Source organism: Aspergillus stella-maris, assembly GCF_047715825.1.
Source record: "Aspergillus stella-maris strain CBS 113639 unplaced genomic scaffold BDV14scaffold_14, whole genome shotgun sequence".
NCBI classification, from domain to species: domain Eukaryota; kingdom Fungi; phylum Ascomycota; class Eurotiomycetes; order Eurotiales; family Aspergillaceae; genus Aspergillus; species Aspergillus stella-maris.
The window spans coordinates 366093-384800 of record NW_027396808.1 but is presented as its reverse complement, the minus strand read 5'-3'; the positions used below and the strand labels follow the sequence as shown (position 1 = coordinate 384800).

The window sequence follows — 18708 nt, the reverse complement described above, 5'->3', positions numbered from 1 at the left end:
ATAGCATATTCACGGAGGTACTCTGCCAAATCTGCCCATCCTCCACCAACTCTGACCATGACGCGTTCCCCATTCTCACCAACAGTTCGGACAAAAAGCTTGGTAGGAGCTGACCTGCCATTACGGTGGAGATGGTAAAGCTTCACTGAACTCTCCTCTGGAGCGTGTGAGTATCGCCTACGAGCCATCGCAGGCCGCAGTGTAAGGGATGGCGTAGGGGTGAAGCTGCGTGATGGAGTGCCTAGTGGTGACTCTGAACGTACTCTATCACGTCCAAAAGGCATAGAGGAAGACACTGAGATCGCGTCGTCGTCTTGGTCGGCCGGTACAAGGTGAATGTGCCCCGGAAGTGAGGTAAGAATTGAGTTGATCTTTTCGTCTATTTGATCATTGGGCCGGTTTGCCTGTCTGTTCACAGACGATGCTCGAGACCTGTTCTTGCCCATAGTGGTGCCTGGGACGTTCCGAAGTTGGCCTTTGGACTTGTAAGGACCAATACTCTCAAGGCTAGGGTGTGCAGTCAACTGTTTCTTGAGACGTGCTGTGGGGTTGTTCTTGAGAGCTTCGGCGGATGTAGAGGGCTTAGGGGAGTTTCCGGATGATGTTTTCCCGTCGTGCTTCTTTGCTGCCGGTTGTGCATCGCTAGAGGGCTCGGAGTCGGGCCCGGAGCTGGCTTCGCGGGTGGGTGCTAGGGGCTGAATGCGAGACCGCTTGGTGGCATTCGCCGTGGTTGTCAATCTTGATTTCAGCCGCCGTTCTGCAGGCTTTCTTTGTACTGAAGATTTGGGGCTGAATATATCGTCTTCACCACCAGAACCAGTCTCGTAGTTCACGTCGATGCTCTCATTGATAAAGCGTTGCAGCGGCAGACTGAGGGTTCTGTTGTGTGTAAAGACATCTCGTGGAGAGGGCTTTTGAGCGTCAAGATGGACCAGGCGATCCTCGCGGAGAGTATGATCGTTACTTGGGCGCGAAGACTTGGATGATTTCAAATCCTTGTGGAATTGTGGAGGGGTCTCAAGAGGCAGTGGTGTCCCATTGGATGAAGAAGTCCGTGGCTCTGGCATTTCCGGACTTGACACAAGTGATGGGTAATCAGACAAGGAGCCGTCGGATGCATTAGATGTCCGGCGCGCACGGGCTTTCTGCCTGTCCTTGTTCAGGTCCAGAAGACCAGGGCGGGCTTTGGTCAATTTGATAGGACTATCCAAAGGCTTCTTCGGTGTGTTCTTCTCTTCCTGCTCGGGTTCTTCCTCTGAGGGATACCTCTCTGAAGGCTTCTTGCTACTATCATACGGCATAAAAAGGTTTGGAAGAGATGACACATGATCTTGAGGGGGCGTTGTGCAACGCTCAGGTGGTGGAGGGGTGTACGCCTCTGCAGATATTTCAGGTGTGCCGATATCGTGCGTGATAGGTTCATGTTCAGCTGGCTCTGGGTGAGGAGGAACATCAGTCGCCGCAGATGTGTAAGGTCCCTCGGCGGGCCTCGAGGCGGCCATAACCATTGATGAGGTATCACTGTTTTGAGTAGCCAGCGACGCAGTGGGTTCGTTTCGCACTATGATTGGCTTGGTGTTCTGGTTGACCTTTAGTGAGCTGCTATCTGGAGATACCACAGCCTTCGTTTCTGAGATCGGCTTAGGTTCAACATGAGCTTGATTCAAAGGCAATTGCTGACTTTCCACGGGGTTTTCAGATGGATGAGCTTGCACCTGCGGAGGAAGATCCTGAGCAGATGCTTGGGACCGAGGTTCGACTGGCAGACTCGGCTCCTCGGATTGTATGAAATCTGCTTGAATATCTGTTGAAGTGTTTGGTTGAGGAGACTGAGGTTCGTTTGAATCGTCCACCTCGTTTGCAAGCGTCGCCGGATCCGAGCTGTCCGAATAAGAGATGGCTGATGTCTCGCTAGTTGCATTTGCATCGGCAGGAGGTTTTGTCGTTGGGGTTCCAGTGGGATGCATGGGCCTTTCAGCTTCGACCGCATCGACAGGCTTTTTATCCACATCAATGTCACTGAATGGAGTATCAGAACTCGTTACTGTCTCTAGCTTCCATACTGTAGAGGTCTCGCCGGTAGAACCTTCCGTAAGTGGTAGAGATTCCTCGACATGCGGCACAGGAGTAGGTTGCTGAGCCACGCTCTTTTCCAGCTCAAGCTCTTTCGGCAGCTCATCGGAGGTCATCACAATCTGTTGATCGGGGATAGGAAAAGTCTTTTCGACGAGCTCTGTGGGAAGAGGCGGAGTTTGTTCAAGAGCTGACTCGTCAACGGGTGACAATGACGCGTTATCGACGGTGTCAACATCCCCAGCAGTCTGGGCGGTCTCTGTTAGAGTTTCCGCGCTGGGATCGATGAGCTGCTCAAGCTTGGGCTCCTCAAGCGCAGGTGCCTGCTCTTCAACATGCGGAAGTTGCGTCGCCTTTTCAGCTTCAATATCATCGTTATCGGCAACATCCACACCTGTCGTAGGGGTGAGAGTAGGAATTTCGTGGACCGCATCTAACTGCATAATCGGTACTGGGCACGCTTCCCGGGACTCAACAAGGTTGGATGACAACGGCGTAGGCGATTGAGGCTCAGTCCTTGGTCTCATAACTGAGGGTGAATAAATACTGCCAGCGGCTTGGGAGGCGGGACGAGAGAAAGGGCTGCCAATCTCCTCGACGATGGTTTCCATAGGGGGAGTGCGTCCGATCTGCAGCGGAAGAAGTCGTGTTTGCGGCGCAGATGTAATCTCAGGTTCGAAAGACATGTCTGCCGAGTCAACAGATTTAAATGATGGAGACATCGGTTCGAGGTCGGCAGCATCGGCGGGAGACTCATCAAGTTCTTCAGACTGAGGAGGTTCCGGATGCGCTGTTTCTGTTTGGGGAGGTTTGTTGGTGGTCGAGCGAGCTGATAATCGCCGCCATTCGTTTTCCACAGTTCGTTTCTCAGCCTGCATAACCCAAGACGCAAAGTTGGCTTCGGCAGATTCTAGATCATCAATCCAGTTCTCAGGGAGAGAATCTTCACGTCCATCAAGCGAATCTAGTATACGGTCCATCCTCCGACCTGCCGTTAGCACTATCGACTCAAGACTTGCCCGCTTGGCGTGGTAGTTCGCAAAGGAATATAAGACATCCTTCTCAGTTGGCGGATTTGAAGACTTCAATAGACCCAAAGCAGCACCTATCTCTGACCGGACAAATCGTAAGCTATGCAGTAGCCCCGGTATTTGTCTGAGGACCAATAGTCGTACGTCCCAGGAAGAAAGAAGAGCGTTCAAACGAGATAGAAGCGGCAAGGCTCGAAGGATGGTAGCAGTAATGACGGCGGTAAAGTCACTCAACTGCACATAGCTGAGTGGGGGAGGCACAGACATGGTGCTGTTGGCTGACGAAGGTCGAGACCGGCCTGGAATGTGGGCATTGAGGACGTGCTCCTTCAATTCCTCAACGTCCAAACTATCCATTCCATCACGGATCTCTTCAATTCGCTTCTCATGTTCCTCAACGACAGCTGCCGGAAGGCTTCCATAGCACGCGGACTCCTCCGCATTTGACGGGGGAATAAAGCCCTTCCCGAGCTGGGCTTCTGTTCGCTTCGGCCATGTCCATGAGTGCACTTCTTTATACCATTGTCCTAGTTTCTGAGCAGCTATAGCGGCGCGTATCCCAAGGGCTCGTTCAGTTGGTGAGGCTTGAAGTATACTCTTAGACAAAATATCGTGGGCGACTTTTTCGTTGTTCGGTACCGCGTCGGTGGATGATAGCGCTTGCAATGTTGATTCTGGTGATAGGTTTCCGAGGAGAGGGTCCACGACGTGATATTTAGGTACGGAGAGGTGATTCGAGGCCTTGGGGGCTAACGTGGGGGGCGCCTGAAACGGCCGATGAGTTGGACTGACGCGGCTCGCCATGACGAGCACGGGCTTTTGGAGAAGGTCGGGGACTAGAAAGTTTCAAGGATGTTTCAAAATCTGAGTTCAAAGTCGAGGACTGATCGACGGAGGTCGCGCGGCGAAATCGAGAGTAGAAGACACGAAGCGTGACTGTAGAGCAAGCATGCTGGGACGCGATCTCACCAAGCTCTTTTTACTCAAGTAGCTGGATAAGGAGGAGCGAGTGGAAGGAGTGGAGAGGGGGGTAAAGAGAGAGAAGAGAGTATTCAGTTGAGAAGAGTGGGAATGAGCGTAAGAGGGGAGAATTAGAGATAGAGGTGAGATGCAAGTGTGGTGTGGTGTGGTGTGTTGTAGTGGTGGTGGTGAGTGGTGATAGTTGGAGTTGAGGTGAGTTGGATCGAGGGGAGGAACGAGCGTCAACAGAGAGTAAAACGAGTGGATGAAGGGAAAGCCCAGCTCTGGCTAACAACACAGAAGACCCCCGGGACTAAGAATAAGCAGCCAATAAGTTGCAGAGGAGAATTGAGGGCGACGGGCGCTTTTCTGCGATCTCGTTTGGCTTTCCAACGCGTCAAGTGGAGCGGCGCCAAAAGGGGTTGCCTCTTTCGCACTATTTGCCTCTAGTATAAGTCCTGCCCCGTAGTTACTCCGTCTATAATCTATTTTAATGCCAGAACAGGAATTACAACAACATTCTCCTCTGTGGGTTTTATGCATGAAATAAAGAGGCTCTCCAGCTTCCATAATTCGTGGTCCGTTCAACGCGCCCATCTTGCTATAACCAAGTAATATTGTTGTCTGGTTCGCGTCACCCGTGTTGCCTTGCTATAGCGGAAGTTTGATATCCCCGCTGAGGAGCCTCAAAATTCTTCGTGAAAATCTGGAAGAAAAGCTTGACAGCGATCGGACCCCCTTGCATAGGGCAGCAAGCTGTAACTGAGACATGGACTCAGTCAGACACCCTTCATATTCTTCTCATCGCTTCCATTTGATGGCCGTTTGCAATGGCAAATCCCCTTTAGAGCTCCAGCACGGTGGTTCAGTGGATACCGTTATAAAATTGAAGATTTGAAGTCCACCAACATGTCTGAGGTAGATGAATATCTCCCTATCAGACACCAGCCACAATTATTCGACAAGGGTTTGAACCGTGGCCAGAACAAGGTCCGGGTAGCTTGCTGAGCTCCAGCCTCTTGACTCTTGAGTCTTGACAACTTGACGTGGCGGTGGTCTCCAGCCTGCACCCACGCGGTAAGGACCGCGTTTGGCCCTTGCTATCGTGACACGAATCTGCGCATCAGTGAGGTGGCTGCCGCTGCATCGCTGCTGGATGTTGACCCGCTTCGGATGGCTCGGAAAATAGCAGCACTCAGCATTGTTTCGCGGTGCAGGTCCAAGTATCGGTGTACCTACAGGACGTAAGAGCTGTTGCGAAGAATGTAAGTTTGACACGGCGCATCCAATAACTGACCATGGGCTCGATTTTCTAGAACTCTGGTCATTAAAGATGAGAATCTTCAAAGCTCAACAATCAATGAAGGGTTGTTCCAAATGGCGTAGACTCGAGCCAGGGAGATTTCCTTGCGTCCATATAGAATTTAGCATTCGTTCCGAGAGAGGGATCAAACGGCCAGGGTCACTCTGCAGGCCCGAGCATCATTGCAGCAGGCATTCTGGATATGGTGTCGTTGTCGCCGTGAGAGGAGGGAGAAGCCAGCGTGAGGACTAGATACTCTGTATGGAATTAGAGCTTAAATCCGGGTCTCCACAACGGCCGCCATCACCAATGTCCACGCCAATTCAACTTCACCACTCTAATTGATCGACCAGCATTGACTACAGAGTAGTAGTAGCGCTGAGCTACTTCAGACTTGGTTTCTTTTGACCGTCAGAAATGCTACCATGAAAACATGCGGTTCCGCACTCAAGTGGCCAACACCGCCACCCTCACCAGTACGTGTCTCCCTCCAGCCCAACCGCGTCATTTCGCGTGTCCATCCCAGCCTAGCCATCCTCATATCTACCAACCTCTTACTAACAACTCAGCAGAACTAGTCGGCTCCCTCTCCTCCCTCGGCAAAATCTGTTGGATGAGGCTGGAGGAGTCTGTCGTCCGATTCACCATTATTCCCGACCAGGGAACGCAAGTATGGGCGCATTTACCCGTTGTATGTCCATGCCAAATCTCCACTCGTAACCTTCAGTCTTAGTATTGACAGAGACTAGGAATCCATATTCGAAGACACAGAGTACACCCTCGAATCAAACACAGGCGTCATAAACCTTGAAGTCCCCCTCAGCGCTCTCCACCGCGCCCTACGCTCCGCAACCGACGCAAAATGGGTGCAGCTGAGACTGACGAAGAAGGGTAAAGTGCCACTACTAGCACTAACCATTCGCGCGAAGAGTTGGACGAAAAGCGCCAACCCACTCGGGATCGCGAACCCAGAGGCTTCTGAATCCACAAATGTATCCGCAGAGCCGGGCTCCATGGGCCCTCCGACAGGAGCCCCAGGTCGCCGCGAACGCGAGACGTTTATCACGCAGGAAGTCCCCGTTAAGGTTCTGCATGAGTCTGCAGTCGATGGGCTCCATGAGCCGCGATGTCGCGATCCAGATGTGAATATTATCCTGCCGGATCTCTTCCAGCTAAAGTCCATCTCCGAGCGATTCACAAAGTTGGCAACCGACTCCTCACCTAAGGCTGCCTCTGCTGCTACAACAGCGGGCGTCTCGTCTACGCAGACATCTGAGCATCCCGCTGGTATGGCAGGGACAGGCATATCACCTAAACTCGAGTTATCTGCGAACATGCACGGCTCTTTACGCCTCGCTGTGGCGACGGATGCGCTGCGGATCTCAAGTGTTTGGACTGGCCTTCATAATCCTGCACTTGACCCGAGCCAATTATCCCAGAGCCAAATGGACCAATTGCCTAGTGAAAGGATGAAGAACATCCCAGCTGATGACGAGAGCTCATGGGCCAAGGTGCGTATCGATGGGAGAGATTGGGCAAGGGTTCTCAGTGTTGGACGATTGAGTCCTAAAGTTGTTGCTTGTGAGTACTTCAATACTTGTAATGTGCTAGAACTGAAAACTGACTGAGGCAAGGCTTCATCCACGAAACCGCCCTCGTTCTATACGTATACCCTCCCAGCGGGTACGACGAGCAGGACGCATGCCTAACGGTGAGCCCCCCTCAACGCTTTCGCGCCAATCTCGAGGCATATCTGACAGAGACAGTACTACATAAACTCCTACTTAAACTAAAATAAGCGTCCTCTTTCGCCCTACTCCCCATCGACTCGACTACCTCCATGCATTCCACAATCTTCGACCAAATCCAGTCCAACATCCAACATCATGATCTATACAAGCATTCTCACGAGCACGAACATCCCATCCAGGTAACAGTCATATAAGAATCATCAAGCGGTATGGTATTATTATATAATAGATCACAATCATAGTTCATAAACAACTTCAGCAAGCCCATCTGACCCGGCCCATCCTCTCCCCTAGATAAATCGAGAGAGAACCCGAACCAAATAGCTAGCTGTCATGAGATGAACATAGGAAAGAACATAGGAAAAGCATCAAAAAATGGAAAATGGGAAAATGGGGAATTAAAACAAGGGTTTAGAAGGGGAAGGGGAATGGGAATGGTAAGGGGGATAAATATACATGAATGCGTAACGGAAATGAAAATGCACGATGACGAATCCAGATTCAGTAGATCCGGCCGATCAGTCGATCGCACGTGCACCTGCAGGGAGCGAACAACGCCCGAAACAATGGAACCAAAGATAGGCCGGACACTATTCGAGTCGATAGTGGATAGTGTGCGGCATGCAGTTTGCAACAGCAAGGGTTGCGATGCAAAGGATCAGAGTATACACTTCACCATATGTGATGATAGGATGGAAGATGAGTGAGATCTTCGGGTACTATAATGGTGGTCGAGGGGCATCTACTGCGCCATAACATCAACATACCTCCCCTTCTTCCTGCCCCTGGCAGTAGCACCCTTCCTCGCAGCCGGAGCACCAAGCAAATCATCAATAGACGCAGCATGGCTGAGCGAAGTAGATGGTCTAGGAGGCGGGCCCGCAGAACTTCCAGGACGGGAGTTCGGGGCGCCAACTGGAGGGACAGCACCGGTAGACACAGATCTCGCGGGTCCCAGGGCTGGTGTTGGCGGGAGACCAAGTGACGACGCTGGGCTGCTCGATAGTTGTGGTGGTGGTCCGGCAGATGAGGGGGGTCGACTGCCTGCGGCCATTGGTGCGGGGGGTGGAGGCATGCTGCTTCCGCTGGCGGTGCGGCTGGGTGGGCCGGGGGCCTTGGGGGGCGGTGGTGTAGCGCGGACAGGGGTAGCGCTATTGGGGTCTTTCTTGTTGACCCATTTGCCGAGATCTTTGTCGTAGTAGAAGGAGCTTTCTTCGCCGAGCTTCGCGCGGATGGGTTTGCCGGCGGCGGCGTTGGGATCTTCCTTATTACCGCCCTTGATCCATCCCCACCAGGAGCTCTTTGCGGGTGTGGCTTTGGCAGCTGTATACCGTTAGCTGCGATATATTTCGAGTTAAGAGCAAAAAGAACTTACCATCAGCTTCCGCTGCCTTCCGGAAGGCCTCGTCAGTCTCCTTATCCTTGCGCGCCTTCTCAGCCTTCTTCAGAGCCTCAGAACGAGTCTGGAAGTCATCGTCCTCGTCGTCATCCATCATAGACCTCTTGCGAGGTTTGTCGTCATCAGAACCCTCAGTCACTTCTACAGCCGGCCCAATGGTCGAAGGCGGCTCATAGCCAGTACTGGCAGGGGGCATGTACCCGTCGACATCGTTGACCTGGACTTCAGGTGCGACAGCATTGCCAAATGACTGATCAAAGGAGTTTTGGTTACTAGGTGCATAGGGCGAGCCATGTCCAAAGAGGCCTTGCGGTGTTTCTGTTGGCTGAGACGGAGTTTGCTGGGCGCCGTCTTCCTCTACAGGCGCGAGAGGGGGCATGTATGATGTCTGGGGCGGTGTAGACTGGTAGCCAACTGATGGCGAGCCGTAGAACGGACTACCCGTAAACATAGGATTCTCAGGCTGTGGTGTGTACTCCTGCGACTCACGCCGCTGTCCGTAGGGGGCTCCCCAAGAGGCAGACCTCTGGGAGTCAAGCGATGATCGGCCGCGGCCCTGGTCAGGCGAGGAGTTCGGCGCATACTGGTTGCTCGGTGCGTAGCGGGAAGGCCCAGCAGAGTGGATCGGCTGTGCCGCAGGCATAGGGTACTGGCCGTAGATATCCGTTACGGAAGGCGAACGGCTAACAGTAGGTGTACCGGACATCTTCGCAAACGGTCCGACCTCACCTTCTCCACCCTTCGAACCAGTCGAGGCAGCATCGCTGTCATCACCAGCAACGAAGCTACTGAATCTGTTCCACATTGAGGAAGAGACCTTCTCCATGCTGGGCTTCGAGATCCACGAGCCTTCACCTGTAGTCTGCTTGAGGCGCGCTGATAGCTCATCAACACCGAAGAATAGGTGCTGGTGGTGGTATCCTGTTGGCTTGGTAGTAGCCTTAAGAGCTGCAGCAATAGCATCGCAGTAAGCCTGGGCTTCTGTTTTGTGCCCTTGTTCTGTAAGCGACCAAGCGTGGACAAGCTTGAACGCCAGCAGGTAAGGAAGGGTGGCCGTAGGAGACCCAGCAAGAACAGACGTAGCAAACTCATAAGCCTCATTAAGCAAGATAGCATCATCATCAAGCAGAGCCGAAGGCGCAGAGTGGACGTGATCCACACCAAGAAGCACGATGTTTGCCTGAGGGTCATCGGGGCCTCCAAACATCGCTGCCCGTGAGAAGATAAGGCAAATATGAGCGGCCTCGACGCGACCGTAAGACAACAACAATCGACCAAGAGCTAGGAGCGCCTGGTGGTCATCAGGACTGCGGTTACTCAACACCAAGCCCAGGGTATCCTTCCAAGACTCGAGACCAGCAAGAGCATCCTTGGAAGTACCCTGGCCATCGACCTTGCTGACAAGCTGGAACCCGGCCCTTGCGGAGGGCGGAACAAGCTCATCGACACTCTCTTCGAAGTTTCCAGCGAAGATCTCATATAGAGCAGCGAGAGATTCGGAGTTGCCAGTTGCGGACCGAACCTCGCGTCTAACGAACTCTTGCACAACTTGCTTCCAGACAGACTTGTCAAGAGTCGAAGCAATGACCATAGCGTGACCCCAGAGACGATCGTCCGCTGCCTTCCATACAGCCTTCTCACGGTCACCAAGAAGCAGATTGTTGTGGATTTGGCTCAACGACTTGTCGCTAGCGTCAGATTGAGAAGCAGCAGTCAGCGGCTCAGCAGCGAACGACTGGACGGAGTCACCGAATGTCACCTCCGATTCAGAATTTTGCAGCTGCGGAAAGATGACATCTCTGAGAGACTTCTGCAATTCAGGTGTGACTTGCGCGGCACCATCATGCTCAACCAAGACACGCACAGCCTTCCACAGTAGGATCTTCTCGTCATGGCGCTTATGCGAGTCAGGGAGACCCTGGAGATTGTACGGAACACCCTCGTTCTCAAAGGCGGCAATTTTACTAGAGAGCCAAGCAACTAAGTCCTTCTTCTTAGACTTGTTCCTCAGAGGGCCGGGATGGTGAGCAATGCTTGCTGGGAATGCGACAACGTCACGAAGCTGCATGGTTTTGACCTCGCCGGGCATGGTCTTGATCTTCGGAGCCGTTTGTCCTGCGCTATACCGAGGAATGTGCTTGGGGAACGATGATATAACCGTGCCACCAAAGCCGAACTTGAAGATAGGTGCGCCTCTCCATCTTTCAAGGTGGTCTTGCTCCCGCCCATCGGTCGGTGGGATGAACTCAAGCGACTGCGAGACCGGCCGGGGTTGGGTGGGAACTGGCGCTGGCGCCGGAGCATAAGCACTAAGACCCTTCGTAGGCGAGCTGGGCGCGTGAACAGATGCGGGCCTCTTGAGAGGATCAACTGTTGGCACAGACAAGCCAAGACTAGGCTGTTGCTGAGTTGGCGATTGGGTGTGAGATCTCCGAGGAACAAATGGTGATGATCCCTCAGGAGGCGGTGCGTACGGCGAAGGTGCCGGATTGTTGTTGACGCGGCGAGAGAACTCTTCTATATATGAGGGCGGGGCATATGGATTCCTGGGTGGGGATGTGGGCTGCAAGCTAGGCGCATCTGCAGTGGCTTCGGAGACTTGGTTTCCAGGAGCATATTGCTGCGCAGATCGAGGTGAGGGGACATCGGTTTCGACCTGAGGCGGGTGAATTTCCACAGGAGAGATGGGATGAGGTAGGGAAGATTTTCGGAGCTCATTCGGTTGATAAGAGACCTTCTCGTGGTGGGCTAGAGGGCTAGAGGTGCGCGGCTGGAACGGCAGGGCGACACCTTGTCCTGGAATACCCACTGGCTGTGAGGCGTAGCGCTGAGGAGGGGGAGGTCCAGCGAGCGGTGGTGGAGCTGGAGAGTATCGAGGAGAAGCAGGTGGCTTGCCTCCAGGTTGCAGTGTTGGCGGCTTCGGGGAGTATCTGGAGGAGAGGCTAGGTACGACGGGTGCACTTGACGAGAGAGAGCCGGGAGCAGTAGCATACGGTCCCAATCTGTCCGGCTGCTGTAAGGGTTGTGCGAAATCATTTGCCGGGTGTGCAGGAGGCATAGTGATCGGTTGAGCTGGCGGCGGCGGAGGCGGCTGCGTACTTGTCGTGCTTGGGCTAGGGGCGTAACGTCCTGAGCTTGCAGGCCGCGAGCGAGCTCTGACTGGCGGCAATGGCAGCTCCTCATAGAAGTTCTTGGGCGTCGGGATAGCGGCTGGGGTCGTTGTCGAAGCCGCTGGCGGTGGCATAGAGCCGGCGCCGAGAGGTGGTGTAGGTCCTGCAGATGACATCGGCGGTGGTGGTGCCGGGATGCTGCTGCTTCGAGGCGGTGGTGTAGGCAGAGCGGCGGCCGGAGTGACAACGGGTTTGGGTGCAGGCTTGCGGCGCGGAGCAATATCTTCAGGAAGGTCATAAGGAGACTTGTATCCTTCTTTAGAGCGCTCAGCGAAGCTCTCAGCCCTGTTCATAGGAGCAGGAGGTGGGGGTCGTGGCTGGAAGTAGTTTGCCGTCTGAGGAGCACTCGTGCCTAGAGGAGCGCCTGCTAAGGGAACACCGACTAGATCGGATGTAGAGGGCTGGTGGGGAACGTATGCGTTCTGCGCAGGCTTGGGTTTAACGGCGCTTTGTGGCGTCCCGAACGGGCTTCCAAGTTGCACCGCAGGGTCCATAGCATCGCCATTGACCATTTGGGTATCCTGAGCTGCATCCACGGGCTCGTCATCGAGAAGAAGGTCATCATCGTCAAGTTCCGCTTGCCACTTAGCAGCAAGATCTTCCTCCACAGGGGCAACCTCGAGGTCATCATCCGATAGCTCTGCCTGCCACGCCGCAGCCAAATCGTCCTCCTCAGCTACTGGGACGGCCTGGACCGGTTCCTGCACCGGCTGAGGTGACTGTGAAGCCGCAGCCGCTAGGATGTCGTCAAACTCCTCAGCAGTAGGTGAGAGCGGGCTGGCAATCCCGTCCTGATTCGCGCCAAAGGAGTCCATGACTTGAGACGTGCTCTTCCGGTGGATGTGGAAAGGTCCTTGTGGTTCCAATTCCGATTCTGCTTTCTGAGCGGAGCTAAAGAATCCATCATCGTCATTATTGTCACCCTCGAAGACGGTGTCAATCTGCCTGGGCTGGGGTACCGCCGGCGCTGTCGTCTGCTCAACAGGAGATTCCATGTTATCATCCAACAGTGGCACGCCCTCCTCGAATCGCGACTCGGCCTCCGGCGGGAAATAGATCGGCTTAGTCTGCGTCTTTATTTGGTCGAAGAAATCCTCATCTCCGTGGGTATGGTCATCGCTCTTCGGGCTGCCCCAAAGCTCGTGATTCGTGCTGCTAACTTCTCCCATGGAGCTGGCGTGACTAATTGTTCGGTGGAGATTGGGCCACTCTGCGACAAGAGAGTCACCACCAGCTGCAGCATTCTCCATCTCCAACTCCAACGTGGCTCCATCTACTTGGTGAGTCTGCACTTCCGGTACATCTCCGTTCGCCAAGGTATAGGACTGATCATATGTCTGTTGCCCTTCATCCTCAATTGTCGACGTAAACGTAGGTTGTTGCTCGGGCTCAAAGGGATTCGGCTCCTCGCTCTCACCACCAGCCGCCGAGAAAAGCTCCGCAGCTTCCTCCCGGAACTCCGCCCGCGTTTCGCTCTGTTCGAAGTATTCTTCGTTGGATGTCGGGGGCGCCGGTACAGGTTCAGCCACAGGCGCTACTTCTGGTTCCAGTTCTGATACTGGGACCTCGGCGGCTTGTGGTTCTGTAGGCTGCGTAGGTTCGTCAATTGAGACCTCCGGCGTTGCTTCTGGCTCGGGCGCTGGCTCTGGTGCAGGTGCCGCTTCCGTAACTAAAGGCGCGTTAGACTTTGTAGGTTCGTCATTCGAGACCTCTGGCGTTGCTTCTGGCTCGGCAGCTTCTGGTTCTGTGGGCTGTGTAGGTTCATCATTTGAGACCTCCGGCGTTGCTTCTGGCTCGGGTGCTGGCTCTGGTGCAGGTGCCTCTTCCGTGACTAAAGGCGCGGTGGACTCTATAGGTTCGTCAATCGAGGGTTCCGGTGCGCTCGGGACGCTATCCTGCACAGTCGGCGATAAAGGGGGTAATGATGACACGGGGGCATCTTCTATGGTTGCGGGCGCGGTCGTCTCGTCGTAACTGTCCGATCGCAGCGCCGGATTCCACGACGGATGCTCTGTCTCGCTGTGCTCCATGGCTGCGAGATTCTAGAGGTGTCTGCAATCGCGATGAAGAAATACGTTAGTACTTGTATGTGGCCGTATGCGCCGACATGACACGTTCGCCGATCTCCAACATCTCCAACACCAACAAGGTACAACAACTTACGGTACGGTACTTAGCCCGGGGCACGGAAGACAGGCGTGGATCTCGGCGACATTAAAAGCAGGAATGGCAGGAGATAAAAGGGCAGAGAAATCTAGGACAATTTTGCGCAAATAGAAAGACAATTATCAGAGATAAGGAGACAGCTGGGACTTCATGATTGCGTGGCGAAAAGCAGACGTGCAGATGCTCCTGACCGGACGCTGATGTGATTAAAGCCGGACTGCGCAAGTGCACGTCTTCCTTGGGGGCGGATTGGGCCGGCAGAACTGTACTTAAGGAGTAAAGGGGCCACCTTACATACTGTCACGTGAGGCTATGTGTTCATAGAGTGAAGTTGAATGCAGGTACGTTGTTCATGAGTCTATCTGGTATATGAAACATGGTATGAAGCGCTAAAAATTTCATAGGACAAGCTCCTCGATATGAATACATAAAGAGATTAATTCAGTCCCTTCATCCTTGCACCTTGCGGTAGCTGGGTGGGCTCCAAGACTGCTTGATCAGCTTGGCAGCCCAAACAGGGATAATTGCAACAGCAGTGACGGCGACTACGCGCCAGACCCAGTCGAGCGTGATCACGTACTTGAGATCAAAGTACTCTCCCAGAAATGGAACACTGGCGGCGTACACCAATGCCGTTCCGAGAAGGCAGAAAATCATGACCGGGTGCCAAGTCGTAATAGCAATCGCCACCATAAGCAGCTCATTGAGTACCAGCGCTGTGAACGAGACACTAATGAGTCGTTGCCCAGTGATGGTGTCCAGCAGTATCTGTGACAGTCCTTGGATAACAGCTCCTTGGTAGACGGACACGCCCACCCAAGTGAAGAAAGACCGATAGCTCAGACTACGGCCAGTCTTGAGCTCCTTGTATAGTTCGGGGTAGAGATTGGCCAATTGCTCATCAACGTCCCGATCAAGGACAAGAGAGAAAACAGGCGCATTGGTGTAGACCGTAGCGTATCCGACCATGAGCCAGTTGATGAAAAGACCTTTAGGGTCGAAATGGCTTGCAATGCTGTACATGGTCTGACAGGCACTAATGATGAGACCGCGATGCATGATGAACTGTGCCAGTTTGGCTGAGCGTTTGTAAGAGTTGCGTCCGTGCCATACCAGCAGCTTGGTGATATGGTGGAATTGAGTGATACTGAAATCGGCGGCAAGGGAAGCCTGTCGTCCTTCCTTTCCAACAATACCAATACCCACGTCAGCCGCTTGAATCATGGAAACATCATTACCGCCGTCCCCAATACAGCAGACGCGCTTCTTGGTATGCTGGCGAATCAGATCGGCGACTTCAGCCTTTTGAGTTGGTGAGCATCGGCAAGCAATGACGGCAGGCAGCAAAACAGCGACTGAAATGAATGCTGATCGGAACTGAGTGAGCATGAGCGCCAGAGACTCGCCATCAATCAATAGACAGCAGTCAGTTTTGTTCCTCAGGAAGTCCAAGGCCTCCTGTGCAGCCGATTTGTCCTTGACCTTCGCAACAGTATGAATGTACTGACCGCGAGCCACCAATTTCGCAGATATGGCCACACAGCGCGCCGTCTCCACCTTGTCGCCCGTAAGCATCCAGATCTTGACACCGGCGTTGCGAAGAAGCTCGAGCGAGGGCTTGACATCACGTTGAAGACGATCCTCCACACCAGTAACACCAAGCAGTTCCAACTCACGCTCCAAATGCTCGCTCACAACCTTTTGCATGCCAATATCACGTCCCTGAAGCGCAAGAGAAGCCTGTTTATACTTGCTTGCAAATTCCTGATACTGCAATGAAGAGAGTCGTTTCCGGCCAACTACCAATGTTCGCAACCCCTCGCGAGCCATGTTCGCCGTCTCCTCGTCAAGCCAGTCGTTAGCCGCAACAATCGAGGTCATCACAGTATCAGCTCCCTTTTGGTAGAACCAGATCTCTTCTTCCTCTGTTGGTGATTCCAAAATGCCTTTATCCGTTTCGAACTTCACAATAATTCCCATACGCTTGCTGTCAGACGTGAAAGGGAAGATGTCCATGATGCGCACACGCACCACAACAATACCAGTGTCCGTCGACTCAAGCACTATCGATTGGCGGTCCCGATATGCGACCTTCAGTCCAACCTCTTCAGTGTAGCGTACAATGGCGATTTCATCCGGTGACGATGCTTGGTAACTTGTTACCTTGACACCATCTTCTTCGTCCATTGTCGGTGTGACATTATGGCAGAGCGCAAGGGCTAAAACGATATCTCGGACGCGCGAGCCAATTTCCCTTCTTGTTCGTGGTGCGGCTCCAAGTCCTGCTTGGGCGCCAAATGCGGCAGAAGCGGTAGTGAGAGTGTTTCCGGCGAAGCTCTGACGAACGTACGAGGCTACCTCCTCCATTGCGTCGTTCGCGTAAGAGACAGTTCCGACGTGGATCTTCTTCAGTTCCATTTCTAGTCTTGTCAGTATAGATTCTGGTTTACTCAATATTACTAAGGAACTCACCATTTTGCGTCAGGGTACCAGTCTTGTCGGAAAGAAGATACTCAATTCTTCCGAGATCCTCTGGTATCGTACTCGTTCTCACCACGGTATCAGGAATATCCTTGTCCCGTTCAATGAATCGACCGTAAACCGACTTGGCCATATCCAGATTGACACGCAAACTCATGGGAATGATGGTCGAGAAGAGGATAAGGTAGATCATAATGGCAACATACCACACCTTGTCATTCGTGGGCTGGAAACCTTCCAAAGCAACCAGGATAATTGACAGTGTCAAGGTCAAGGCGCAGAGAATCTTCGTCAAGTTGTTGATTTCGTACTCCAATAGTCCAACCTTTGACCGCGAAGGAGACGTGGAAAGTGCAGCTCGAGTTTGAGAGCCGGTGTAAATAATAGCGGCGTAGGTTATCGTGTTGGACGCCAGAACAGTGTTGGCCCAGGCCGTGTTGTCGATCGAAAGCGGCGCAGAGCTATTCTGTTCCGCCTCATCATCCTCTTCGTTTTGGTCGTCGGTTTTATCAACATGGGGGTCATAGTATCCCGATGGCGGCAGAAGCTCGATGTTGCCCACAAACTCGTTGACTCGTTTATCTGGTCCGCTGGCGGTGATCTTTAATCGCGTAAAGTCCGTAAGGGAGAGTGTCTGAGAAAGCGCAGACGGCAAGCGCAGCTTCCAGTCCGTCTCACCATCAAGCTGATCAGTTCGGATAAATGTATCACTGGCGGATTCATTGCCTTGATCGGCATTAGCACTCGTTTCGGGTTCTGCGTCAGGCATAGCCGATGATGATCCGTTGTTCGCTGCATCCTCCTGGCTCGCACGAACAACCGTGGCGTCATTGGAAACGCTCTTCAAAATCACAACGTCGGCGGGTAGACGCTGGTTTTTGCGGACCTTCAGGACGTCGCCAACTTTCAAGTCTCGAGATCTCTTGATAATCACAGGAACGTTCTCCTTTTGCGAATGGGCATTCTCAGCAACAGGATAAGCCCTGCTTCCACCTGTTTTGTCCAAGGCAACGACAGAGAACTCCTCTGCATTGGCCTCTGCATCCCGCCTTCGCCGTCCTATATCGTCCAGTGCCTCTTTTCCCAAGGATATTGACACAACAAACGCCAAGGGTGCGATATACGTAGACATGTAACCTATCCGAAGCACAGGGATAATCTGCGACAGAGCCACAAGCAGAAAGTAAATGTTGAAGAAGAACGAAAATTCGTTGTAAAGCGTTCGAGGGAGAAAGCTCCAGGGCGTATACTTCGCATTCGAAACGACGTTCGGCGGGTACTTCGTGCGTTGCGCCTGGCCAACAAGCACATCTCGCGGCGGCTTAACCACAGCCTCTGTATTCCTCCCTCCAACAACACCACCAGACCCAAACAATGCACTCGGCTTAAGCCACCCTAGTCTCGATCTCCGCTGCGGTGTCCGTCCGCCATCTGCGAGAGAGCGTACGGAGCTCCGGCGATCAAGCAGCGGTGCGTCGTCGTCGGTATATGGTCGAGAACTCGCATGCGATGGTCGGATTCCCTCCTCGTCACGGTTATCGAGTAAGCCAGCCGTATCTTCCTCCCCATGTTCCCTGGACATGCTCCGCTTCCATAGTCGGCGATTTCCAGCGCCCACGCGCAGGCTCCGTAGAGCTATACCCGGGCCATGGCTCCTTTGCTGCTGCGGCGATGATTGCTCCTCCCTTGATATTCGTGAGTTGTTGTATGTCGATGTCGGGTCCAGCTCCTCCAGGTCAAGGTCGTCGTCAGAGTCGATACTGGCACGCTCGTGAGCGCGTAGGTATTCGGAGGATGAAGGCATGGTGTTTTGAGATTGTCGGCTCGTTAAGAAGACCAAATCAAAATTGATTCCCGGTGCACGAGGAGCTAATGGTTGGCTCCAGTACCGATAAGCAAGTTGTCATGTCCTGGCTGAATGTTTTATGCTGCGCTGCTTCCAGGGTGTCCCGACGGGACCATCGTTCAACGGCGTCGTATTCGTATGGTGTGAAAGGAGTAAGGTATGTGGAAATTCGCACAGCGGATATTCCCCCTGACAACTCAATTAGCCAAACTCAGGTCAGGTCGCTTGCAGAATGTAGGGGTTGTCGTAAAAGTACACATAGACGTCTGGGGCAAGTAATCTCGCGGCCTATTCTCCGTCAAGTTGTAATGCGCGGCCACCGGAGCACCAGTCACATGACAGCTGTCTTCACAATGTGATTTGTCCCCTTGTGTTTCAGGCCTTTTTGAAGGCTCCAGCGATTGTAGTACGGTGTCCCCATAGTGAGATTGAATCAGTGATATCTAAAGTGCTCGTGCTCAGTGATTTTCTTGTCGATCGCTCATTGTTGTCGTTAAAATGTATAGAAATTGTGTCATGTTCATCCTG

At 53.2% G+C, this 18708-nt stretch overlaps 3 protein-coding genes across 3 annotated transcripts; 1 reads left to right on the top strand and 2 right to left on the bottom strand.

Moving 5' to 3' along the window:
• Positions 1 to 5710: 5710 nt before the first annotated feature.
• On the top strand, positions 5711 to 7308 carry BDV14DRAFT_31017 (checkpoint protein HUS1 family protein). Its single transcript, XM_073776507.1, has 5 exons — positions 5711 to 5843; positions 5940 to 6058; positions 6117 to 6948; positions 7002 to 7078; positions 7134 to 7308. The coding sequence occupies exons 1-5, from the start codon at positions 5801 to 5803 to the stop codon at positions 7158 to 7160; spliced, it is 1098 nt and encodes a 365-aa protein (XP_073630349.1). The 5' UTR covers positions 5711 to 5800; the 3' UTR covers positions 7161 to 7308.
• Positions 7309 to 7860: 552 nt separating this feature from the next.
• On the bottom strand, positions 7861 to 13717 carry sec16 (COPII coat assembly protein SEC16; the record flags this gene model as incomplete). The annotated part of the gene is made up of 2 exons (XM_073771065.1): positions 7861 to 8441; positions 8494 to 13717. 2 exons carry the CDS (start codon positions 13715 to 13717, stop codon positions 7861 to 7863), a joined length of 5805 nt encoding a protein of 1934 aa, XP_073630348.1.
• A 473-nt stretch (positions 13718 to 14190) lies between these two features.
• Positions 14191 to 18443, bottom strand: BDV14DRAFT_169911 (aminophospholipid-translocating P4-type ATPase NEO1). Its single transcript, XM_073768123.1, has 2 exons — positions 16326 to 18443; positions 14191 to 16273 (listed from the first exon to the last, which is right to left on the bottom strand). Exons 1-2 carry the CDS (start codon positions 18136 to 18138, stop codon positions 14304 to 14306), a joined length of 3783 nt encoding a protein of 1260 aa, XP_073630347.1. The 5' UTR covers positions 18139 to 18443; the 3' UTR covers positions 14191 to 14303.
• Between the last annotated feature and the right edge of the window lie 265 nt (positions 18444 to 18708).